General features: G+C 51.0%; 10 protein-coding genes across 10 annotated transcripts; 7 read left to right on the top strand and 3 right to left on the bottom strand.

The window, feature by feature from the left end:
- Positions 1 to 209: 209 nt before the first annotated feature.
- Positions 210 to 744, top strand: COCSADRAFT_194988 (uncharacterized protein; the record flags this gene model as incomplete). The annotated part of the gene is made up of 2 exons (XM_007696353.1): positions 210 to 594; positions 739 to 744. The coding sequence occupies exons 1-2, from the start codon at positions 235 to 237 to the stop codon at positions 742 to 744; spliced, it is 366 nt and encodes a 121-aa protein (XP_007694543.1). The 5' UTR covers positions 210 to 234.
- A 225-nt stretch (positions 745 to 969) lies between these two features.
- Positions 970 to 2,259, top strand: COCSADRAFT_31887 (uncharacterized protein). The gene is made up of 2 exons (XM_007695951.1): positions 970 to 1,653; positions 1,719 to 2,259. Exons 1-2 carry the CDS (start codon positions 1,002 to 1,004, stop codon positions 2,000 to 2,002), a joined length of 936 nt encoding a protein of 311 aa, XP_007694141.1. The 5' UTR covers positions 970 to 1,001; the 3' UTR covers positions 2,003 to 2,259.
- A 343-nt stretch (positions 2,260 to 2,602) lies between these two features.
- On the top strand, positions 2,603 to 5,336 carry COCSADRAFT_21384 (uncharacterized protein; the record flags this gene model as incomplete). Its single annotated transcript, XM_007695865.1, has 2 exons — positions 2,603 to 2,967; positions 3,023 to 5,336. The coding sequence occupies 2 exons, from the start codon at positions 2,603 to 2,605 to the stop codon at positions 5,334 to 5,336; spliced, it is 2,679 nt and encodes an 892-aa protein (XP_007694055.1).
- Positions 5,337 to 7,185: 1,849 nt separating this feature from the next.
- COCSADRAFT_31885 (uncharacterized protein) lies at positions 7,186 to 8,045 on the top strand. The gene is made up of 2 exons (XM_007695950.1): positions 7,186 to 7,340; positions 7,398 to 8,045. The coding sequence occupies exons 1-2, from the start codon at positions 7,308 to 7,310 to the stop codon at positions 7,563 to 7,565; spliced, it is 201 nt and encodes a 66-aa protein (XP_007694140.1). The 5' UTR covers positions 7,186 to 7,307; the 3' UTR covers positions 7,566 to 8,045.
- On the bottom strand, positions 8,046 to 10,301 carry COCSADRAFT_31884 (uncharacterized protein). The gene is made up of 2 exons (XM_007695949.1): positions 9,877 to 10,301; positions 8,046 to 9,824 (listed from the first exon to the last, which is right to left on the bottom strand). Exons 1-2 carry the CDS (start codon positions 9,981 to 9,983, stop codon positions 8,417 to 8,419), a joined length of 1,515 nt encoding a protein of 504 aa, XP_007694139.1. The 5' UTR covers positions 9,984 to 10,301; the 3' UTR covers positions 8,046 to 8,416.
- A 1,230-nt stretch (positions 10,302 to 11,531) lies between these two features.
- COCSADRAFT_176949 (uncharacterized protein) lies at positions 11,532 to 12,256 on the top strand (the record flags this gene model as incomplete). The annotated part of the gene is made up of 4 exons (XM_007696352.1): positions 11,532 to 11,738; positions 11,801 to 11,813; positions 11,908 to 12,011; positions 12,090 to 12,256. The coding sequence occupies 4 exons, from the start codon at positions 11,532 to 11,534 to the stop codon at positions 12,168 to 12,170; spliced, it is 405 nt and encodes a 134-aa protein (XP_007694542.1). The 3' UTR covers positions 12,171 to 12,256.
- A 1,221-nt stretch (positions 12,257 to 13,477) lies between these two features.
- On the bottom strand, positions 13,478 to 16,713 carry COCSADRAFT_155337 (uncharacterized protein; the record flags this gene model as incomplete). The annotated part of the gene is made up of 5 exons (XM_007696351.1): positions 13,478 to 13,561; positions 13,617 to 15,376; positions 15,497 to 15,709; positions 15,777 to 16,113; positions 16,333 to 16,713. The coding sequence occupies 5 exons, from the start codon at positions 16,711 to 16,713 to the stop codon at positions 13,478 to 13,480; spliced, it is 2,775 nt and encodes a 924-aa protein (XP_007694541.1).
- Positions 16,714 to 17,403: 690 nt separating this feature from the next.
- COCSADRAFT_186111 (uncharacterized protein) lies at positions 17,404 to 18,968 on the top strand (the record flags this gene model as incomplete). The annotated part of the gene is made up of 5 exons (XM_007696350.1): positions 17,404 to 17,426; positions 17,504 to 17,787; positions 17,946 to 18,115; positions 18,199 to 18,775; positions 18,892 to 18,968. 5 exons carry the CDS (start codon positions 17,404 to 17,406, stop codon positions 18,966 to 18,968), a joined length of 1,131 nt encoding a protein of 376 aa, XP_007694540.1.
- A 1,050-nt stretch (positions 18,969 to 20,018) lies between these two features.
- Positions 20,019 to 20,565, top strand: COCSADRAFT_206416 (uncharacterized protein). The gene has a single exon (XM_007696349.1). It carries the CDS (start codon positions 20,272 to 20,274, stop codon positions 20,536 to 20,538), a length of 267 nt encoding a protein of 88 aa, XP_007694539.1. The 5' UTR covers positions 20,019 to 20,271; the 3' UTR covers positions 20,539 to 20,565.
- A 28-nt stretch (positions 20,566 to 20,593) lies between these two features.
- On the bottom strand, positions 20,594 to 21,094 carry COCSADRAFT_21378 (uncharacterized protein; the record flags this gene model as incomplete). The annotated part of the gene is made up of 1 exon (XM_007695864.1): positions 20,594 to 21,094. The coding sequence occupies one exon, from the start codon at positions 21,092 to 21,094 to the stop codon at positions 20,594 to 20,596; it is 501 nt and encodes a 166-aa protein (XP_007694054.1).
- Positions 21,095 to 21,971: the final 877 nt, after the last annotated feature.

Raw genomic sequence — 21,971 nt, 5'->3', positions numbered from 1 at the left:
GCCGGATTCCGGAGACGGAGACTTTTTGTAAACAAGGCCACCGCTCCTCGTTGTTGATCACCTACAGTCTTGAGCATAGCTTCCGTCGAAAACGGCGATTTCCGTTCCGTTTATGCCCTCGTGCCTATATTGAAGGCAATATATGTAGTATGCGCTTCACCCGAGGAGAGATTTACTGGCTGTACTCTCGACTACCCTCTGAACCCCACCTTTGCACCACCACCAGCCATCATCATGACCGACTCACAAGGCACCAAACCATCTCTACCTAAGTTTGATCCAGACAACTGTCAAACCTACCCGGCAAGTTGCCACTGCGGTATCGTACAGTACTCGGTCCTTCTCTCCCCACCACTACCCCAGTGGAAGGTCGTATCGTGCAACTGCAGCATCTGCACTCGCAACGGTTACTTGCTAGTATATCCCGAGAGGTCGCAGCTACACATAAAGAGCGGTGAAGATATGCTAAGAGACTATTCTTTTGGGATGAAAAGAAATCTGCACAAGTTTTGCGCAAACTGTGGGAGCGCGGTTTGGTTTGACCCAAGAATGTGGCAACTTGAAGAGACTGGACCCGATTTATTGGGTATGAATGTATGCTGTATGATTGATTAGTCGGGGTTAGAATGTAGCTAATAAACTGTGTAGGTTCGCATGTTCCACGATGTTGACATGAGGGCATTGGACATTATGCTAGTGGATGATAAACAACAGGCAGGAAAGCCAGAAAAGGAGCAGTCGTGATGATGTATATTGATATGGTTCGACATGTATAAGAGGTAGCAATATCCAATGTTTAATGCTCATGTATACTTGAATTGAGTGCTTCCAACACAATGCATCTGGGTGTGTAGTATGGCGGAATAATGCCGCTCACAAGTCGAGGCACCATAAGTGCCAAGCCGCTAAGGTTGAGCCTCGGTGAACTAATCCTTGTCACCAGCTCAAGGTTCCGTCCCAACTATCACCGACTGCGATATCTGCAATCAAGAATACAAAATATGTCTCGAGCGCGCATCTTCCTCAATCGCACTCCTTTCACAGCGCCTTGTCGGGCTTCGCGCCAATTCGTCCGCCACTCCCGCAATGCCCAAATCCTCGAGCTTCCCCTCCAATCCCGCATCCGCTGGTCCTACCTGTGGTACGCCAGCATCCTCGCCCTAGGAATAACAACTGGCATGGGTGCCCGCCATTTCGCTGCGCCGCTCGGTCTTCCTGAGCCCGGTTCGCCAGATGATGACCTAATCCTTGATTCCCTCAGCCGCGACGTTGACGCTCTGGAGATTGTACAATCACTCCGATCGCAATCATACAACCTACACACCGATACTGCCCTCCGGTCAGGACCAGGATTGACGTCTGCACCTGCTCCCGGAAGTCGGAAGATATCAGCTTACAAAGGATGGCTGGAGCTGGATTTAGATTTCGGTAGGGAGAATGACGGGAAGAAAGGCGTTTTGGGTACTATGGGCGGGGCAAGGGGACTGGGAGTGCAGAGGGCATTTTGGAATGCCGAGACCAGAGAGATGGTGGCGGTGGTATGGATTGGAGGAGGACTGAGTGGCTGGCCAGGCGTCGCGCATGGAGGGGCTATAGCGACTATCTTTGAGGAGATTTTTGCGAGAATGGCGAAGGGTCCAGATGGACTTGTTGGTATGTATAATAATGCATTTGTACCCCATTTCACACCCAGGTTTTTCACTGACGAGAGTATCCAGAACCAGTCCATCGCCCCGACTCTCTTTCCTTGACCTACGCGAAACCTACGCACAGCCTCGATTTCTACGTCATACGCGCTGCTTTCTCCAAACCTGATCTGCCACAGTCTGAACCACCACCTGAGCCGGAATCTGAACCTACAAAGAGCTGGTTGGCATGGCTGTCACCAAAGAAGGACCTCACAAAGAAGCCACAGGCTTCCAATCAGGAGATCATTGCGACCCTTGAGAATATCAAGGGGGAGTTGTGTGTAAAAGCTAAAGGCACTTTTGGCAAATTGTGATTGAATTGATAGAAGGTATGACGGAAAATTTGGGAGCGCAGTAGCGCAGAGTCGGTAATCCGATGTGCACAATGAGATACCCACGAGCGAAGAGCGAGTTTTGAAATGCACCTACCCCTGTCTCAACAACATGCGTTTAATTTTATGTTGAGCCATAAATCAATCGGGAGCTTTGATGTGCGCACTATGTGGAAACTGTTTTCTCAGTACACGCTCGTTTTAGAAGTTTACGGGGTTGCCAGAGTTTTTCAATGCCAAACAATCCTTGTACATTGATTAGGCTGGAAAGAGCTTGGAAGATGCTCCTAACTCATAATAAATGCTCCTGCTTTCAAAGACTTGTTCCAGATAGCACAACCCATATTGAGGCATGGTGCCATCCCAACGATACTACCTTCACTCTGTATTTAGTTTGCTCGCTTTTCTTCTACACTGATCCATAAACATGCCAAAGAACTGAGACTCTTCCGAACGCAACTATAACACTACAGCGAACAAACAAGCATACATACAAGAAACTACTCAGCTTCCATAAAGCTTTCGCCCACAGTTTACGGTCTACACGCTCCATAATCTGAATATACCACCACCCACGTCAGTATGCGCATACAACAGCGCACCACCTTTCTGCTACCAATTTACCTATCCCTTATCCTACCCAGCACCTTCACCGCCGCCAACCAAATCGAATATGTACGAGCAACAATCAACGGCATCCGTACACTCGTCCGAGACGACCGCCAACCATTCCTCTACACGACCGACTACGCAGACTGCCTCGGCAACAGCGCCATCAATATCACTCGCTTTGATGCAGCGTACTACAAAGACAACATGACAATCATGTTTCATCTACGAGGAGAGGCGACGTTACAAGACCACGTCATGCTCAACATCGGCGTCTTTGCATACGGCGAGAGCAGATTCGATTTCACATTTAACCCCTGTGACGCGAACATCTGGAGGTAAAATCACCCCTTGTCTCCCATCAAGAAAACATCACTAATAATTGTTGAAAAGCGCGTGTCCCGTCCGGCCTGGGACGCCCATCAAAGCCGCGGGTATCATACACATTAGCGCAGATGACGTAGCAGAAATCCCCGAGCTGGCACTCAGCATTCCGGACTTCGAGGGGCAGGCTGTGATACGCTTGTTTGCAAATGCGACGAAGAGCGAAGTTGGGTGGCTTGCTGCGGGGATTACGAATGGGTGGACGTTTCGACATCAGTACTGCGTCGGGGCTGTTCTGGGGGGTTTCACGCTGGCAGCGATCACTTCGTCGTTTGCTACAGCTGCGTGCGGCGCTGATGTGCTCAGTATGCGGATGCATTATGCACATTCAATGTCGGTCTCCGTTGTGCTTTCCGTGTGGCATCATATTTTCTTTAGCGGAGCGCTTGAGATGGATTGGCCGAGTGTTCTAGTGGCTTTTTGGAGTAATTATGCTTGGGCTGGGGGAATGATATGCTACGAGCCGATGCAGAGTATTATTAATGGGTTTATCGGCTTGAAAGAGGGGGACGAGGTATGGACTCGTGCTGCTGGCACGGGTCAAAGCGATCCGTATATTGGGAGGGGAGTTAATATTCATGGGATATATGGACCGGATGCTCTGCCCACAGAGCTCGGTTTCCAGAACACTGTCAAGAAGCGTTACCTGACCAATGTCAGCAGTGGATTCAAGTACGACGGAAAGCAAGTCAAGCCTGGATTACCACTTCCGGGCGACTACTCCGGGTTTGCAGGTACACTTGCGATGCAGCGAATCCCAGCACGCAACGCCTTCATGACCGGGCTCCTCTGGCTTCTGTTCCTAACCGTATGCGCCATTATCTCAATTCTCACTCTGAAAGCAACCATCGAGATATTGACCAGTCTCCACATTGTACGTCAGAATCGCCTCAAGTACTTCCGAAGCCATTACCTCGCATACATTGCTGCAACGCTACTACGCATCCTTTTTATCAGCTTCTTCGCAATAATTTTCCTCTCCATATCTCAGCTTTCCTTGCCAGCATCACCAGAAACCATCGGTATCACCTGCATAGTCTTTGTGACTGTAGTGCTTGGACTCGGTAGCGTTGCTGCGTGTGCTTGCTTTTCCAGGTTGCGTCTCAGAGGATATGTGTTTGAGCCAGATCGGATTAACGTATCAAAGCATCGACTACTTAAGGTGATACCGTGGTACAGTATCTCAAGGAGTAGCGGAGACCCGCCTTTGAGAGACACAGTGTGTGTTGGCTCTGTTCTATGGTGGAGAATACATGCCATGGCGGACTTGCCGTCGATTCATTCCGACGAAGAATATACAGCGAAGTTCGGATGGCTTGTATCTCGTTACAGAAAAAGCCGTTGGTGGTTCTTTGTGGTCTGGTTGCTCTATGAATTCTTCCGAGCCGCTTTCCTTGCTGGGGCCTCCAGTCAGCCTACTGTGCAGGTTTTTGGTCTACTGGCAATCGAGATAGTTGCGTTCGTTACTTTTATTCTCCTCCAGCCATTTGAAGGACAACGTCCAAATGTAATAGCGATATATCTCCTCGGCTTCAGCAAGGTTACTACTACAGCATTTTCTGCAGCCTTTAATCCGCGTTTCGGTATCGCCCGCATTACTGCGACAGTGATTGGGATCGTCATCATTGTTATTCAAGGCCTTTTGACTATTGCCGTCATGATACTTATTCTGATTGGCGCGGTTTTGAGTTACATGTCGATATCACGAGACCATGCAGAAATGAAGCCAAAGAGTTGGACTGCAACCCGCGAGAAATACTTTGAGAACATGGCTCTTGCAGAGCAAGATTCTCCGCGATGGAGAAAGCGCCCAGGCACAGAGTATATCATAACGGGTGTCGCGAGAACCCCATACTTTGAAGTCAAGCAAGTACCGCGAGTGGCCAAGATCGAAGATGAAGACATCGAATTCATGGAGGAAGTCTCCCAAGTCCCTTACCCATCCCAGCCAGTACTATCTCCAAATCGCACTTTAGTCTCAGATTCGCCGAGATCTCAGCTAGAGCGTAGCAGAGCAGGCAGCTTCCAATCACAAGCCTCATACTCGAGCTTACTACCGCGAGCAGCCCGCTTGCACCGTGCAAACTGGAGCACGCACGACCTCAATGACGCAACAGGAAGTAGACGCCACAGGGCCGTGAGCGATACTAGTCTCATTTCCAGACCAAGGCATGTAGAGAAGTTCGAGGGAAAACCAAGTCCTGGTGGGGCTTCCATGAAGCGATCGGATACTCCCGCGCTCTTGTCATATGGGTATGCAGACGGGGGTCGAATGGAGCATGTGGAGAATGTGGCGCTGGGTAGATTGAAGGCGATCTCCTGAACAAAGTTTGGAAGGCCGATTGGAGATTAACGTGCCTCCCGACAAGACGTTTTCCCCGGGAGACAGTATACATCTCCCCACTTTCAATGGAGATGGTATGGTCATACGACAGTAGCGATACACGGAGTATGTGAGTGAGTTATCTCATAACGGCTTTTGATCACTCTGCTGGAATAAGAACAGTGTCATGGCGGATGACAAGACTGGCAGCGAAGCCTTGCTTGCTATAGCCCTGGTTGCTATAATCGCATAGCATTGGTATCTCAACCCAGTGTCAGGAACACGAGGGTCTCCCTATTATCGGCTGGGAGTGTATATGGCGATAGAAGGGTGAAAGAAGGCCTCATCTTGTAGGACAAGACGTCATTAGTCACAGGTCTATGATATCACAACGGGTATCGTCTCCGGGCTGTATTTAGGAGGCTGGCCATGGCATGTTTATGACAGGTATGCGTAACGAATATAGCACAACAAACAAGAGCACAAGAGGTCAAGACGACTATGCAACAGTGCCGGCGTGGCTGGGAATACGTGATGTAGTTGGGACAGGCCTCGGCTCCAGACCCACCTGTGGTGCCCAAGTTCAAGAGCGGTGTCGAGCTTGCCAAACGGGCGTCACCAGCCACATCAATCCACCCAGCACCAGCGCTAACACGCCCATAGCGCGCCAACACGGCCAAAACGGGTGCTCTAGTGAATGTTTGTTCCAGAGCAGCTGACCAGGACCGACCGTAATTTCCACAAGCTCGAGGCGGGAAAGCTAGGACGACCCTGGGGATTGGGGGAATTAAAATGACGATTGCAGACTTTGGCCACAACAACCTGTGATAGCATGCAGTTCAGTCTGAAAAAAACACTCCGACACATTTCCGCTTACGAACAATGACAGCATACGCATCACCTTCCTTGCAGCTTGCAAGAAAGATCGAACGAGATCGAGACGCGAAAATGCGGTGGGGCCCTTTCCATGCCCATGTCCCTTTGGAGCTAAAAAGCCAGACCTTGTTCCCGATAACCGCCCCGTGCATTTTCTTTGCTCGGATCTGTGGCGTCACTCTCTGAGTCGAACAAGCGAAGACCCATGGGTTCGAGGCGGGAGCCACAGCCTCTACGTCACCCTGACTACTTGTGTTGTTTCATGGGGGATATTGGCAGCCGAGCCGGTATAATGTTGCCGGATAAGAAAAAGTACAAGGGCTAGATGCGGAGATTGTGATGACTTGAAATGAGTGGGTGTGCTGAATGGTAGGCTGGTTTGGCAGAGCGATTCAATATGGGCGTATCGAGAGAAATGTCAGGCTACCTGCTTTAGGCACGGCGTGTGTGATGGCAGGGTGATTGATTGGGTGGTATTAGCGATCGCTTCTGTTTCAGGGACTAAGAGTGACGTCGGCGCTCTTTTAAGGTTGTGGCGGCAGACCCACTATCACGCGTGCAAGCAGGGTACATTCCCATGTCTTGCGTCACGCCTCGTCCATATGGAAAACCTGCCTTTCCCACTGACGTTTTTGCGCGTCCTGTGCGTGTGTTGGTTTGCAGAACCCAGATCCAGAAACGGGTCCAAAGTCAGCTTGCAGGGCCATGATGGGCTTTGACGGAAAATTTGACTAGTGGGCGGTATGCCATCCACCCCAAAGGGGAGTGGGGCGGGCTGCGGCTGCTGCAGCTGCTGCAGGCTGGGTTGCGGTGTAGTATGTACGTACTATCGAGAAATGAGATGAGGAAAGCGAACAGCGAGCATCAGCAAGCACCCAGGCACGGACGCTTGTGACGTAGCGTTTGTGCAACCGCCTATCCTGGCTGCACACAATATAAGCCCTGTTCACCACCTTTGTTTGTTGCTTCTTCTCCATCTTATACCACACACCACTCACATATACCTATACAACAACAATCTTCTTCTCCTCCAACCCATTCCACCACACAAAAACAAACACCACTTATCCGTCTTCTAAAAAGAACATCGCAATCATGGGTGCCGTAGTATCCTGCATCAAGTCAGTCGTACGTCCGCTCTTCTACCCTCCACCTCAAGCTCCCCAAACTGACATTCCACTCTAGTTCCGCACCATCGGAAACTGCATCATGGCCATTGTCAACGCCATCGCCGCTGGTCTTAAGGCGATCATCAACGCCATCGTCTCGCTCTTCGGCATCATCATCAGCTGCCTGACATGCGGCCGTGGCGGCGGCGGCCGAAGGAGGACGACGCACACGAGTAGAGTCTAGTTCTGCGTCCCAGTACCTCTCTTCTGCTTGACTGACGCCGACTCTGCTTTCCACCCGTCAGCATGGCGCTTGAGAAGATACGGGTACTACTACTGAGGCTGCAACCTGAGCACGCAACCGCGACTGTGATGGCTGGGACTTGAACGGTCGGTACGTGTCATGGGGGTGGCCAAAGGTTACTTTTCCTTTGTTGTTTTTCGTTGTATCGAGAGAGCGGTTATACCCTTAGAGTGGAGGTTGATGGATGATGTGGTAATGGTCATGGCATGGAAGCGAGCGAACAACCTCTTTTTTTCTGATCGTCTGTATTACCTTTTTATTGTATGGTCTAGCTCGACAAGATGGATGCAAAGGGGGAGTGGCAAGTCGAGAACATGGTTTTCTTTCTTTTCTTGATCGCTCCACCTGCGCATAGATTGATACCCCCAGCTTTATATGAATGGACCTTACTTTAATTACTCTACAAGTTCACTTTGCACCTCTCGATTTGCTCGTCTTTAAAGTCATGATACTTGCAGTTCCTAGTCTACACGCTACAACTCTAGTCTGCACGCCTCCACCAACGCCGTCGCCACGTCTCTAGTCCCCCTACCCTCAGGCCAAACTAGACTAAATAATCACAAGCCACAAAAAACTAAACAGCCACATCTTTCCCCTGATAAACTCAACTGATAAAAAGCCTCATGAACCAACCAACAAATGACAACAGAGGAAATCACACCACCAAGCCTCACAGACACAAAAAGCACACTTAAGAGTAAAAAAAAATGGTGGGGGTATCAGAAGAAGATTCACCAGAATATTCAGACAACATAAAAAAAAACTAAAACTAATTGTACATCACAAACCCCCTATATATCCCTGTACGACCCATCAACCAGTTTCCTGCCCACACCCCCATACTGCTGCTGCTGCGACTGCTGCTGAGTCTCAGCTCCCGGGGTAAATGCTCGGTAAGAAGGCTGCGGTGGGGCTTGTTGCTGTGGTGGTGCTACCGTGTCCGCGGCCGGAGTGTAGGATCTTTGTCCCGGGTACGCTGATACCGGTGAGGTTGTTTGGTTGGGACGGCCGGGGGTGAGGGATGGTGGGGGACCCGAGGATTGTGGTGGTGGGGAGGGTAGGGGCTGCACAGGTGGTGGTGCTGGGTCGTAGGTGTGGTACGAGGGGGCTATGCTTGCGTTGTAGTTGTATGCGTTGGAGGGGGGTGCCTGGGATGAGTAGTTGTGTGTGGGCTCGTCGGGGTAGTCTCGTTGGTCGTAAGTGTCTTGGTGGTTGTTGTAGGGTGCTGACTGGTTGTATGACTGCGGTTGGTCGTAGGATGATTGTGGTTGATTGTATGATGTTTGGGGTTGGTTGTAGGATGTTGGTAGTTCGTGGTACGGTGCGTGCATGTCACTCTGTTGGCTCAGCTGGTCGTGGGAACCGTATGCTTGGGATGGTCCTGGTGAACGTCGACCGTATGGCTGTTGCTGCTGCTGGCCGTACCCTGCACCGGCTCCATACACTGGAGATCGACCGTGTCCAGGCGAGCCCTGGCGATATCCGCCTTGCTGGCCATATGGCTGACCATACTGTCCCTGGCTGCTGCTGTTGTTGTAAGACGGGGCATCGCTCACAAACGAATTGTTTTGTGGATATCCATAATCTGGCGAAACTGGGGACCTGCCCGGGCCAGGAGACCGTCTTGCTCCAGATACTGCTGTTGCCGCCACGCCTCCCATGGATCCACTTGTCACACTGCCATTGTGATCTAGCCTGTCCAACTCCATGTCTCCCTTCTTTTGTGCCACTGGCTGTTCCTCTACTTCTACGTGCACATCTCGTCCTTCCTTCCACGTCGGCATAGCTGGAAGGGAGTCTTCGTTTGCTGCAGGCTTGGATGAATCAAATGTGGCATATTGCGGCCTTTCTTGTTGGGGGGCAGGTGTAAATGTGGGCATAGGGTTGGACTGATATTGCTGCTGGTTTGCCAGTCGCGGGTTGAAGACCGGTGGAGGTGGCGCGGCAGCATGCGCCTGCGCATAAGGGTTCGCTTGAGGAGGAGGCGGGCCATACGATTGAGGAGGATATGGATGTCCAGAATCACTCTTGATGCGCTTGTGCGAGCTTCCTCGGCGGCGGCCGCCGCCACAGCAAGAAGCGCAGCATCTGAAGCAACAGCAGGCGCACTCAGCGCCGCAACATATGCATCGCGCAATGCAGGTAATCACTGAGAAGAGGATGAGACCGCCAATGATGATTCCGACAATAACTGGCCATCTGTTGTATGTGAGCAAAGGGGAATCGGGCAAGGAGAGCCACTTCTACGCACTTGCAGTAGGATTTGGCCATGCAGTTATCCCATGACGAAAAGGTGTTCCTCGCGTCGTCCAAGGGGTTCTGGCGCGCCAACAGCGAGGTCCCGAGTAACGACGGCATCGCGATGCCAGGGGCGTGACAGCAAAGTCACAGTTCACGCGAAGACAGAGGCGTCAGGAAGACGTGTTCCGACCAGCGGGTATAAAGTGAAAATTGAATTGCGATACGACGTTGATGATGAGACTAAGCTTATGACGATCGACGGCGGACAACAGGCCTCACATGACTCCCGGGTATATCGCAATCGGGAAGGGGGGCAAGCATGGGAGAGCCTGAGAAGAGAGAGGGAGAATTGTGTGTATTGTGTAGGCTGGTGTCCCTGAATGAAGGCCTGCTTAAGCCGAAACGTCGCAAAGGCCCGGTAGGGGCGGCGGCAGGTCAATCACCCTTGCGACGCGTTTCGGTGGCTGAGCTGCCGCTTATAGAGTTTGGGCCCGCTATGGGCCACTCGTTCTCCGCGCCATTTTCCTGCCGACTGTCAAAAGAATGGCGTATATCTATAGCGTCCAAGTAAAAAAGCACAAGGGTTGAGCTTGGCCTCCGTGGTGCACACACACATTAGCCGTTGCTGTCGCCAACAAGGTGACCAAGAGGTGGCGAGTCTTGGTGGGGAACGCGAAGGAGCATGATCAACCTCCACACACCCACGGCACCAGTATCGCCACCATCTGGCAAAGCAAATGGCGTCAAACGTCCAGAAGTCTTCCAGGTTCAAGCATATTAATAGAGGGTGGCATGCGATCCGACGGGCCGGAAATTCTATGCATTTATATCCTTCTCATGTGACGAACAGGTGTGTATGCATGCAATGATGATTGGTTTTATGGTGAAACTTGGACATCTCTTGGATATACCGGGCACAGAATATGTACATGCCTCCTCTAGCTAGGTCAGTAGTAGAGTGCATGTAACCTGTCTAAAGTCTTTTGCATCATAATCGACGGCTAGTCTACTACTATACAGCAACCATGCCATGGCTAGATAAGAATCAGGTTACTTTTAGTGCATGCCGTCCACATTGCACAAGAAACTTGGCCGAATACACTACACACTTGACCTGGACTTGAGTCTCACTGAATATGAACGTACCTAACTTCCAAGATCTGTGAATACTACAGAAGGTCGTTGTAATTGCAGGTATGCTGTGCAGGCTGATCCACAACTCCCAACGCAACAAGTGGGTACATAAGCATCCTCCATACACCGATAGCCTCAACAGATTAGAAGACATGAAGAGATCCAGCCTCGTCTCAAAGTCGAGTCTCAGAATAGCCCGGCCAGCGGCAGCACCCGATGCCGATATGACACGGAGGAAACACTCAATGCTCCTACATTCTAGTCTTCCAAGCCAGACCATAGTAGCCTTACCTTTCCTCGTCACACCTTAGACTCTAGGCTCTCATTCCACGAGCCCCCCAACTACCTACGTACATACTACTAGAAAACTATGCACTAAGCTACCCCGCACTAACCCAAAAGGATTCCTCCGTCCATCACCACTGCAACTGCAAGCTCCCCGCTCTCCTATCTCACCTTCACACCTACGTCACCGATCACGCACCCGCTACCTTGCCGCCTACATAACCCGCATCATTCCCTTTGCCCAACATGGCCTCTTCATCTGACTCGCAACAACAACAACCGCCAAACTTCAACGCGCTTCTGCAATACCTGCAGAGCCAAACCGAAACTACAGACAGCGAGACCGCAGCGCTAGCCACCGACGTCCAGAAGCTCGACGTGAGCGAGGAAACAACCGAGCAGGATAAAGTCAACGCCTACGTAGCCGAGTTCTTGTACATTGGCGGCCCAGAAGTCCTTCTAGGAAAGAAATCAAACAAGCAAAACTGAAAATGCCTGACCACCCTGTTGAAGAGTCTGCTCCTGGTAGTAAGTCTTTCCCCATCCTCTTTCTTTGCTTTCTTGTGCTATGGTGTGTGGCTTGGTAACTGTAACAATGAAACTAACAAAAACTTCACCCCAGGCATCACCGATAAGATCGCAAAGGAGTCTTCGGACTCGACGGCTTCGTCGCACGACATGCACGACACGGGCAATATGCAGCATGCTCAGGCTCACATGTCAAAGGTACGATAAATCATACTTGATAAGGACTTGGTAGAGCAAGCGATATGTTCCTGAGGCTAACAAAATATGTATGTATAGGGCCCAGTTATTGCCAAGGACCTGCCCGAGCCCGCGAGCAAGGAGGAGTTGAAGAAGAGGGCCGAAGAGCTGAACAAATAGATGCATCATGGCGTTCGAGTCTCTAGCAAAGTATACTATAAGGTTACATATGCAAGATGAATAATATATATATACATATCGTGCACTGTTTCTTCTTGCTCTCCATCAAGTGACTCTCTGTCGTATCATGGCATGTGCCCAACGCATCCCTCAAGCAAGCATGTCACGATTTCAGCAAGCAAAGCAAAGCAGCGCATAAGGTCATGGACAGAGACTGTTGGATTCCTCAATACCATCATATCGAACGACTACGGGACACAAAAAAGCGAGCCGCTTCAAACAGCCTGCTCGTCAAGAAGAAGAAAATCTGAGAGCGAGGGAGAAACACGGCTTAGAAACGAAGCCAGGCTTTAATCCAGCTTGACCCAAAAAAAAACTCCCCCATTTTTTTTATATAGATCCAAACAAACACCTTTTTTTCCTTGGTCTTTATCCCTTCCTAAGATGGAGAATAAACACCCCGTATATCCTATCGAATAAAGCCAAGAAAAAGACAAAAAGAATTTGCCCTCTTCTTCACTAGATATTTAGTGACGTCAACACACACTCGAACTCCAACCACAAAATCCACACATGGCACACAAAAAAGGCAAAAAAAAAATAAAGACCTCTTCCTTGGTTATCATGTGGATATACTGTAGTTAAGAATCCAAGTACGTACAATAAAAAAATGCCCATGAATATCTAGACAGAAGTGAATTTGAGAGACTGACAAGTAGACAAAGAGAGGTATCGTGCAGATTTGCCCACCAAAAAGAAACAGAGAATGAAAGAGACAAAGAAACTAGGACTACCAAGATGCTTCGTAATGTGGTTCAAAAAAAAGAGCAAAAAAGAAAAACAGGTACAGGTCGTTACAAATGCTGTCCCCAATCCTCCCACCTCTGCTGGTGTGGGAGGGGGACAAGGTGGAACAGAGATGGGTATATATGGCAGGCGAGATAGAGAGAGGGAATGTCTTTCAAAAGAAAAAAACAAACAAATCAGAGTAGTCGGCGCGGCGTTTTGCAATCATTGTCCCTGTCGAAAGAGTACGCAAGCAATGGCGGTGGTGATGAGGGTGCTGCTGCTGTGTATCTGTGGCTCAATGCTTTGTTGCATGCACGCATGGGGGTTTGTGTGTGTTAGGTGCCTGATGCTGTTGCTGCCGCTATCGCCGGGTGGGTCAACGTCAACGCTAAAGGCATTGAAGGCAAAGATATACGCCCAGCTAAAAGTCCTTGGCTTAGCTTCTCTGCTTTCAATGCCAAGATTGAGAATGGAGAATGTGACACGCCCGCAAGGAGACAGTAGGAAAGAAAGAGGCACTAACGCTCTCGAAACCATCGAGCTATTCTACCCTTTTCATTGGCTCCTTGGGCTTCGAGGTGGGCACTGCGTTCCCAAAGTTCCTAGTGCGATTTCTTAGCTGTCTGACACTACGCCAGTCTAGGGTGCGTTACTTACTTCGTCATCCTTGTTGATCTTGACGTCGAGGATCAGGGTTCGAATTTCTTCGCACTTTTGCCAGTTTGGATAAGGCGTGCCCTGGGCACGTTGCACGCCGACAATAACCTCGCCCATAATCTCAAACTTGCGCCAATTGATCCTCTCTTTGCCAACAACTCCCCCTGGTAATGGTTCTCGGCTGTCGCGCTTTCCTGCAGCTGCCTCGAAGACGCTGACACCAGGATGTGGCGCCAAGGCTGAGTCCGTCTTCTTCCTGTCGCCAATGAATGTTGAGTTACCTTCGGAGGCTGATACGAGATCGCGGCGAAGTAGCGGAATGTACGGAATCCGTTCTCCTGAACTATTGTCCCATGCCAGTCGATACGCGGCGTGCGATTTGGTGTGGCTCATCAAAATGTCTAATTTCCAAAAATCTTGAGTCGTGGCCTGTGGAACCAAGTCCTTGGTTGCATGCAGGCGAATAACAGCTGTGCCCTTGATGCCAGCCATGACAGCGCCTAGCATGTTGTAGTTGTTCAACTTGCGAAGCTGTCGCGCAATCTTCATCCACTTCTCCATCATGAGTGCCCTGTGCTTGGGCTTGTCGCGGAGGAGAATGTAGTTTGTGACGAGTAATGCAATGTAGTTGAAATGTTCGGTCATGCGCGTAACGTTTTCGAGGTTCTTGCATCGCTTCTTTTCGTCGTTATTGAGGCTGACATGGCGGACAAGATCTCGTGGTCGGACCGAGGAGAACATGATCCAATCTATGCGGGTCAGTTCTCTGGCAATGGCATCCTCTGGTTCGTTCATGAACTGGTGCCATTGAATCTTTGATAGGGGCTTGACAGGGTTGGGCTCGAGTTGTCGGGCAAGACGTTCATTCTTTTCGACCTGGGTGATGAGGGTCTGTGATGAGCCCATGGACTCGTTTGTAGATGGGGCGCCGCCAGTCAAACTACTTCGGGCAATGGAGTTTCGTGAGGAGTCGTCCATGGACATGTGGCCCAAGGCTCTCGAGAATTCGTCTTCGTCCGAGTCCTCGTCAAGCACGTTGTTGTGGAATGCGGGTATGTTTTCATTCTGCATCCGTTGACGATCGCTGCAGGCCCAGTCGGTGTCGTCGTCTTCGGTGACCATTTCCAGATCGCGAAGGATTTCGGTTGCGGCAACGGAGAATTCACGGTTCGAGGCCAACGAGGATGCAAATCGTCGAATCAAGCGGCGAGTAGTGGGGTAGGCAAAGTCACCAGGGTAATAAGCAACCCATTGGTGTAGTATGGTCAGGTAGCGGAGTTGAGCAATGATGCGGATCATCGGTAGGTCCTTTTCCTTGTTAAGAGCCTCGAAGCGTTTGATAATGGCCTCGAGGAGCTGGCCCGGTGTGGCAAACCTCCGGTACAGGGCGAGGAAGACGGAGACGAATTTGGTGTCATTCTTGGACATTGGCTGTGCCAGTAGTCGGTCGACGAGCTGCTCAAAGGTGTAGCCATTTTCGTCAGAGGGCTTCACCGACATGATGCTTTGGCCAGCATCCGAATCTTGATCATCGGAATCCTGCGAGTCGTAGCCGGGCGACTCGTCGGCGTTGAAAAAGGTTTTGTTGACGTCGCTGGGCTTATAACGGTGGCCTTTGATCTCGCTAGGCTTACGTTGAAACCTGAGGGAGATTTCCGAGCTAGCACGCTCGTGTTTGCGGCTCCAAAGGTCCTTTTGGGTCTTGGACTGTACTGCGGAAGAATTGGCCCGGCGCCGCGCCATTGAGGCCTGCGAGGAAGCTGAAGTACGTCAATGACTTGCATCCTTGTGCACAAGCACGACAATGCTGGCCATGGGGGACGCGCTCGACACGTCACGGGGGGCTTGTCAGGGAAGAAAAAAGGAAATGAATTACTTACGTCGCTTGGCCGCTATTGCTGCGCGGGTGATGACCGACAGGCATGCTCGGTGCGCCTCCGGCGACGATTCGGAGGTCTGAAACACGCTCACGTCTCCAATGAAGGACTTTGCTTTGTGCTCCACCACAGATGGATCGACCTCGCGGTGAGCGGGGTGTTGATCGCATTTGCATGCAACCAAGATGAACGGCAGTTGGGCCTTGTTAAACGTGTCTGCGAACATGGTTAGCACGATGCAGGAGCGGAGGCGCCTCGTGGGCCGGTCGGAACGGGCACTAACTGAGCATTTCAGGCACGTTAGCCAGGCTTTCCTGGTTTGTGACATCGTAGAGGATAACGGCGGCATGGATACGAGGCGTGGCACAGTCGTCGGTGCTGTCTGCCCACTTGATGTTCCCGCGCTCGCCCACTTGCACGTGGGTGAAGGTCATTTCGACCAAGCGGACTACATAGATGGTGCCATCAATGGTCATTCTGCGCGAGCAATTGCCTGGGGGTGCAGCTTCGGGCAAGCCGAGTGCGCGTCGGGCAAAGGTAGATTTGCCTGAACCCCGCACTCCAACAACGGCAATGTTGAGATCTTGCATGGTGGTGGCGGCTGAGTCGCTGTTGGTGGACTAGATGATCACAATGTCAGCCAGTTTAAAGTTTTTTGTGGCAGGTTTATTTTTTTGATGGTTTCCCATTTGTGTTGTTGGCAGGCTCAATCTCTGTCGTTCCTCGTCTTACTTTGCAGTCCTCCTCTTTTCTTTTTTCTTTGCGCCGTGGAAACGCTAGCACCATGACGACAATAACAACAACAATAACAACTAAGGAGAGAAAAAATCACGACTCACCCCCGTAGATGGCTCCGAGACGGAGTCGCCCGCTTGGCTACGATCCTTGACATGAGTGGGAGATAGTGGGCCTTCGGTGTCGGACGAGGACTCGGCGCTGCTACCGGCCTCTTCTTCCTGGGCTATGGGAACGGGCTGGGAGAAGTGGTATCGCTGGAAAAAGGCATCGTCGGCAATCTCCTCGCCTTCGTGGTCGTCGTCTGTGCGTGAGGAGTCGGTGCTAACGTCACTATCGCATTTGGGCACGTTGGGAGCCGAATAGGCGCGTGTCTTGATGCCCGGGCGCTGGGTCGAAGGTGCCATGGCACTACTCTCTCTGCGCGAGGAATGTATCGTGGAGGGCGGGGGGCGGGCAGCGCGTCCTCCTCCTGTGGCGGGCATGGTGGATATGGTGGGGACGCAGAAGCAGGGCGCTCAACTGGCACGGGTGGGCGCAGACAGTGGCCTGTACGACGTGGATGCGGGCGTGACGACAAGCCCCAGGCACAGTTGGGACATTGGAGGCGCGCGTGTGCCGAGCAGAAGACGGGGCGTGTGCTAGGGTGGGAGCAGGCTGGGGGGATAAGGGCCCAGGGGGCTATTAGGAGAGGGAGTATGTAGATGGATGGAAGGGCTGAGTGGATGTTGAGTGGTGCCCACGTGTTTGGGAGGGCGAGAGATGGGTGTGGGCGTGTGTGTGTGAGTGTGTGTGTGTATGTGCATTCGGCGGGGAGAGAGTCGCAGTCGCTTGGGCAAGAGGCAGGGTCTTGCTCGGCCATCCAATCCACTTGTGCGCGTACCGAGTGCTTAGCTTCCGCCCCAGATAGCCCATTCTCTCCACATTAGGCCGCCTATCCATGGCTTGGATGCATACGTTCTTGTATATCCATCCATCCATCCATTCATACATACATACATGCATGGTAGGACATGGACACGCTGCACGTATTTTCCCCCTCTGCTCACCACAGCACCCGTGGCACATGCTGATGCTATGATCAGCTAACCACACGTGTGAGTGCTGCCCCTTAGATGGCCGTCAACACGAGGATAGGACAGGATACAATACGGTCGGGCCTTGCGGGCCGCAACATGTCCCTGCCCCTGGGTGTAGTGTAAGTAGTAGCAAAGGCTGTGTGTCGAGGACAGGTGTGGGTGAGGGCCAATGATTGGCGCTGAGCGTCGCGTGTAGGCGCGTGGGATTGGCCGAAATGGGCTACTCCAACACCTCCAATAGGCTGATAATAAGCTTCGATGTGCTGCAAGCTTCACCTATGCTATGCGTTGCTGCATCACCCGAGTTCGAGTCGTCGGTTTGCATGACTTGTTCCCCGCCGACAGGGTCAAGGGCAAGGATAGCGACAAGGACGCTGATACATGAACAACGTACTTGGATACTAAGTATATATCCATGGTGGGGCAACGCTCTCCGGACCGAGGCTTTTAAGCTGACGCTCGACAAGACGCTGGGCATGTGTAAGCCGTGCACTATCCAAGAAGCGTCGTGTCGAGAGTCTTGGGCATGTTGGGTACTGCGGTCGGAGAAAAAAAAGACGTCTCGCGCGTGTGTGGGCGTGTGTGTGTGTGAGTGTGTGTGTGTGTGTGTGTGTATCGAGTGCTGTACTGATCTGCAGCCATATTTCCGAGCGATCGGCGGGCCTCCACCCCTCCATTATCGATGGATCTAGTAGCACGTGGAGTACTTAGACAGTACATACACATAAACTTAGTTACACAACAAACCATGTGCTATCTAGCCTCGGTCGGCCTTCATAACTATCGGGCCATGGTTACGGGCATACATGTAAGAAAGTACTATCCTTATACTGCTACGTACGCATGTTCGTAGACCGAGCAGACTAGCAAACTTACTAGTACGGACCGCAGCGGCCTGACTCGATGCCAACGTCTCCAGTAGTGGCCGTCTTGGTATTGCAATCTCCAAATCCTCGTAATCCGAAAACACTCGTCATCCACTGCCCTCCGAACCCAGGCCGACGCTCTTTGTCTCTTCCGCCTGTCCCGCGCAAGGTTGGCCTGGGCCTACCCATCCCAACTGCCTCCCTTCCCTCCCTCCGATCCAACCGGCGCCCTTGCCTCGGCCCTGTCACTTTCGGAACCTTTTGGCCTCTCCCCGACCCGCGTCATGCACTTGCACTGGCACTTGTCACCTCTGTGTCTGCGCCCTCATCATCTAGCTATCTTCACGTGCTTTTGCCCGAGCATCCAGACCTCTGTGCCCGCGCTGCTGATACCCACCGTTCCTGCCTGTCTGCCTCCCTTGCCCTTGCCCATCAACGCCTCACCTTCCACATCCACGATCCCTTCCTGACTCGCCGCCTTCCATCTACATCTACTCACATCCATGTAGATCCACCTCGACCCTTCCTCTTTCCTTTTTCACCTTACCCATCCTGCACCCCCCTTTGCTCACTCCGTCTACTCCTGGTCATCCGATGGGAGAGTACGTATGTGTCTATTCACATCGATCCAGTCCCTTTTCAACATTCATGCACATGCCGATAAAGTTTCTACATGACGGCATGCATATTTGCGTTGCAAGATGCTACAGATGTGCAGTATCACATACTACTAGCTCAACACTCTCCCATTCACCTTACCCCAGCATCTGCACCGATAGTCCAAGCTTAAATTAGATGCAGAGTTCCTGCCAAGCTACTCGTTATCACACTCGCGCATGCGAACTCTATTCCATTTCGCTCCCCGCCGTTAGCTGGATCAAGTAGCGAACACTGGGCTCCCACATTGGCAGGTGGGAGTGCAAAATGGTGCATTTTAACCAGCGGACTAACATGCTCATCCTACATTGCCTTTTTAGTCTAGTATCATTAGAAGCAGTACGACACTCAACTCTCTTCATTGAAAGTTGAGAAAATTACTCGTTACTACGGTTCTACTTGAACATGACACATCTCCGAGTAACTGTGTTCAAATATATGCCTCCTCATTCATTGACTTATTTGCGGCAAAACTAACAAGAATCTATAGTCAATGCTCAACCGTGCTGCACATTTACTAGCGACGATATATACGTCACGTGACCATACCCTGTTTCTTGGTCTCGATACTACATCCCGTGCCCTTTATCACTACCACCCCACTTTCCTCCCGCAACACTATATCCGTGCCTAGAGGAGACTTGATTCAATTCCATCCTTGAAAGATCATCCCTTTGTTCCCCCTGATCATGGCCATAGCAATGTCGCCGTTTCGGCCCTTACCACACTGCATCCCTGTCAATATGTTCGAGTCTGCAACATCACTCAATCTACACGCCCATTCCTCCTCGAGAAAAACAGCAAAGAAATACACAAACAAACAATCTTCGATACCGGAAACAGAATCAGACCACTCGAGAAACAGGAAGGAGCCATCGTCACATGTGTCATTATATCAATATTTCTCTCTTCTTTCCACAAATGCTACACAATAGCCCTAGAAAGACAAAAATGATTTCCCTAGTAATAAACTCCTCAAACGCTCAGATCAAAGTGCAAGTTTCTTTATATTCCACTCTTCTCCTCGTCTTCATATATAGGCAGCAATCGCCCCTCTCGTATATACCTCTCCCAGGTGTGTAAGGGGCCATGAACCCGCACAATCGTCGAATAAAAATTTTCCCAGTTCGATTTGGAAAAAAGGATATGGCTCAAAAAAATTCAAAATGCTGATTGAATGCCGACTGTAGATTTTTCGAAATTCAAGCACTATTCACTGTTAAGTTCAGTTACTATTGCAGGCCAGAACACTGGCATGTTTGGAAAGGAGAATGAAAAAAAGAGTAACAAATGTGGTAAATAAGAGACAAGGGGAAGAGAGAGAGCCGCAAAATATCATTGCTCCAAGACGGACTGCAACGATGAAGAAAGAGAAAAAGAGAGAGGCAATAGACGATTCTTGACACAACTCCGCAAGCGGGGAAACAAAAAAGAGGCAATTATGTTATTGGCTGTTGAAAGAGGCCAATTAGCATCTTGTCTTGCCCAAATACTTTTTGTACGAGCGTTTGTGCGTGGTGAGAAAGATGCTTCCCATCGCTTTCTCTCTCTTCTTCGTCTTCTTCTTTTTTGTGCTCTCTCGTGCAAGTCCGTATACATGGCATGTATTGGCTCTCCATGTAAGCGAACAAAAAAAGAGGACGAACGAGAAGCGAAAAGCGAAAAGCATAGGACTGAGAGGGGGGAGCACAAAAAAAGGTGTGTATGACAAGAAAAGGGTATAAAGAAAAAGGTATAAGGAAGAAAAGAACGAGGGAAACTTACTACAAACTCAAGGTCAAATCTCCCCGAATACTCGCCTTGAGCTCAATCTCAATCTCCAGGTTCGCCTCAAGTGTCAACTTTAGTCCATCCTGATCTTTCAGCTCGCTGCCGCGCTTCTCCGGCTCCATACGAAACGGCTCGTTGGGATTCGTGCCACGCATGGGAATCTCGCCACGCATGGCACGCGCATACGTGACAGGCCCATCCATGGACGTGCTGTCCGGACCAATACGCTCAAACATGCCCATCTTCTGCAAGTCGCCGTTTGCATCTGCCTCCTCGAGCACCTCGAGCGGCGTCGTGTGCATGTACTTTCCGTTCTTCTTGTCTTCCTCGAGGCGGGTGCGGCGGGCACGGCGCGACGAGGAGCGCGAGCGGGCGGATTGGAGTCCGGCTTCGCGCCGCTCTTGCTTCTTTTTATTGATGGCTTTTTGCTGCGCCATGGTGGAGCGCTCGTGCGGCTCCGAGTCCGAGTGATCATTCTGGTTCTTGTCGGCCATGTCGGGCGGGAGGCGCGCGATCATGCAATGGTAGGTTGGGGGTTTAGGTGTGGTTGTGTATATATGGACCGTCAAAGGAAACCAAGAGATCGATTCTTAGGGGAGGGGAGGAGAATCGGCAGAGGTGGGTGGGGAAGTTAGAGAATTAGAAATTCAAAGTCAAGACAAAAAGGTTCCAAGGTAGTAGAGTAGAAGGAGAGAGTATGAGCAGAGCAGAGCATACAACAACCGGCCCAGCCAGCAGGCCAGCCAGCCAGCCTAAAACCCACCTCGCCCATGCACATGCATCTGCGCAATCCACAACCAACAGCATGGCCCTGCCCTGGCACCACCCCTTCGACAGCAAGCTTGCTTTTCGCACTACCCACAACCCCCCGACCACCTAAAAAACAAGATTCATTCGATTACCCGCCCGCAAACCAGCAAGCTTGCACCCTTGCTCTTCTGCTTCCCCACAACCCAACAACGGCTGACGTCAATGTAAGGATCGGGATCAAGTGGCGCGTCGTATCCACAATCATGACACCAAAACCCTCTTTTTTCTGGGTAATTCAGCTTCCCGCATCATTCGGGAATAATGCCGCCTTATGCGGAAATCCCCGATAATGGCTACGTGTTGTCTTTCACCTTGCGCTTGTGAATCTTTTACTTTGTTTGTTTTTTGTGTGTGTGTCTTGTCGGTTCATGTGGTATCCTACCCGTCTGACGACGCGCAAACGTACATACGGGCTAGTGCTAGGGCTTCGGTCGCTCTCTCTCTCTCTCTCTCTTTTCTGTTGTAGATCTAGAACGGTAGAACCCATGCTTTCCTCCTTGCCCTTGCAAAACATGCATGCACATGGACTTTCTGGGGAGCGGGTTTTTTGCCTTTCGGAGC

This window comes from Bipolaris sorokiniana, assembly GCF_000338995.1.
Source record: "Bipolaris sorokiniana ND90Pr unplaced genomic scaffold COCSAscaffold_1, whole genome shotgun sequence".
NCBI lineage: Eukaryota > Fungi > Ascomycota > Dothideomycetes > Pleosporales > Pleosporaceae > Bipolaris > Bipolaris sorokiniana.
The sequence above is the reverse complement of the archived record's forward strand: the minus strand, read 5'-3'. Positions and strand labels throughout refer to the sequence as shown.

Coding starts and splice junctions, on each gene's coding strand:
- COCSADRAFT_31887 (XM_007695951.1), top strand. CDS start 1,002: ATGTCTCGAGCGCGCATCTTCCTCAATCGCACTCCTTTCACAGCGCCT. Junction 1,654..1,718: donor GGGTCCAGATGGACTTGTTG/GTATGTATAATA, acceptor GAGAGTATCCAG/AACCAGTCCATCGCCCCGAC.
- COCSADRAFT_31885 (XM_007695950.1), top strand. CDS start 7,308: ATGGGTGCCGTAGTATCCTGCATCAAGTCAGTC. Junction 7,341..7,397: donor TATCCTGCATCAAGTCAGTC/GTACGTCCGCTC, acceptor ATTCCACTCTAG/TTCCGCACCATCGGAAACTG.
- COCSADRAFT_31884 (XM_007695949.1), bottom strand. CDS start 9,983: ATGCCGTCGTTACTCGGGACCTCGCTGTTGGCGCGCCAGAACCCCTTG. Junction 9,825..9,876: donor ATGGCCAAATCCTACTGCAA/GTGCGTAGAAGT, acceptor CACATACAACAG/ATGGCCAGTTATTGTCGGAA.
- COCSADRAFT_206416 (XM_007696349.1), top strand. CDS start 20,272: ATGTTATTGGCTGTTGAAAGAGGCCAATTAGCATCTTGTCTTGCCCAA.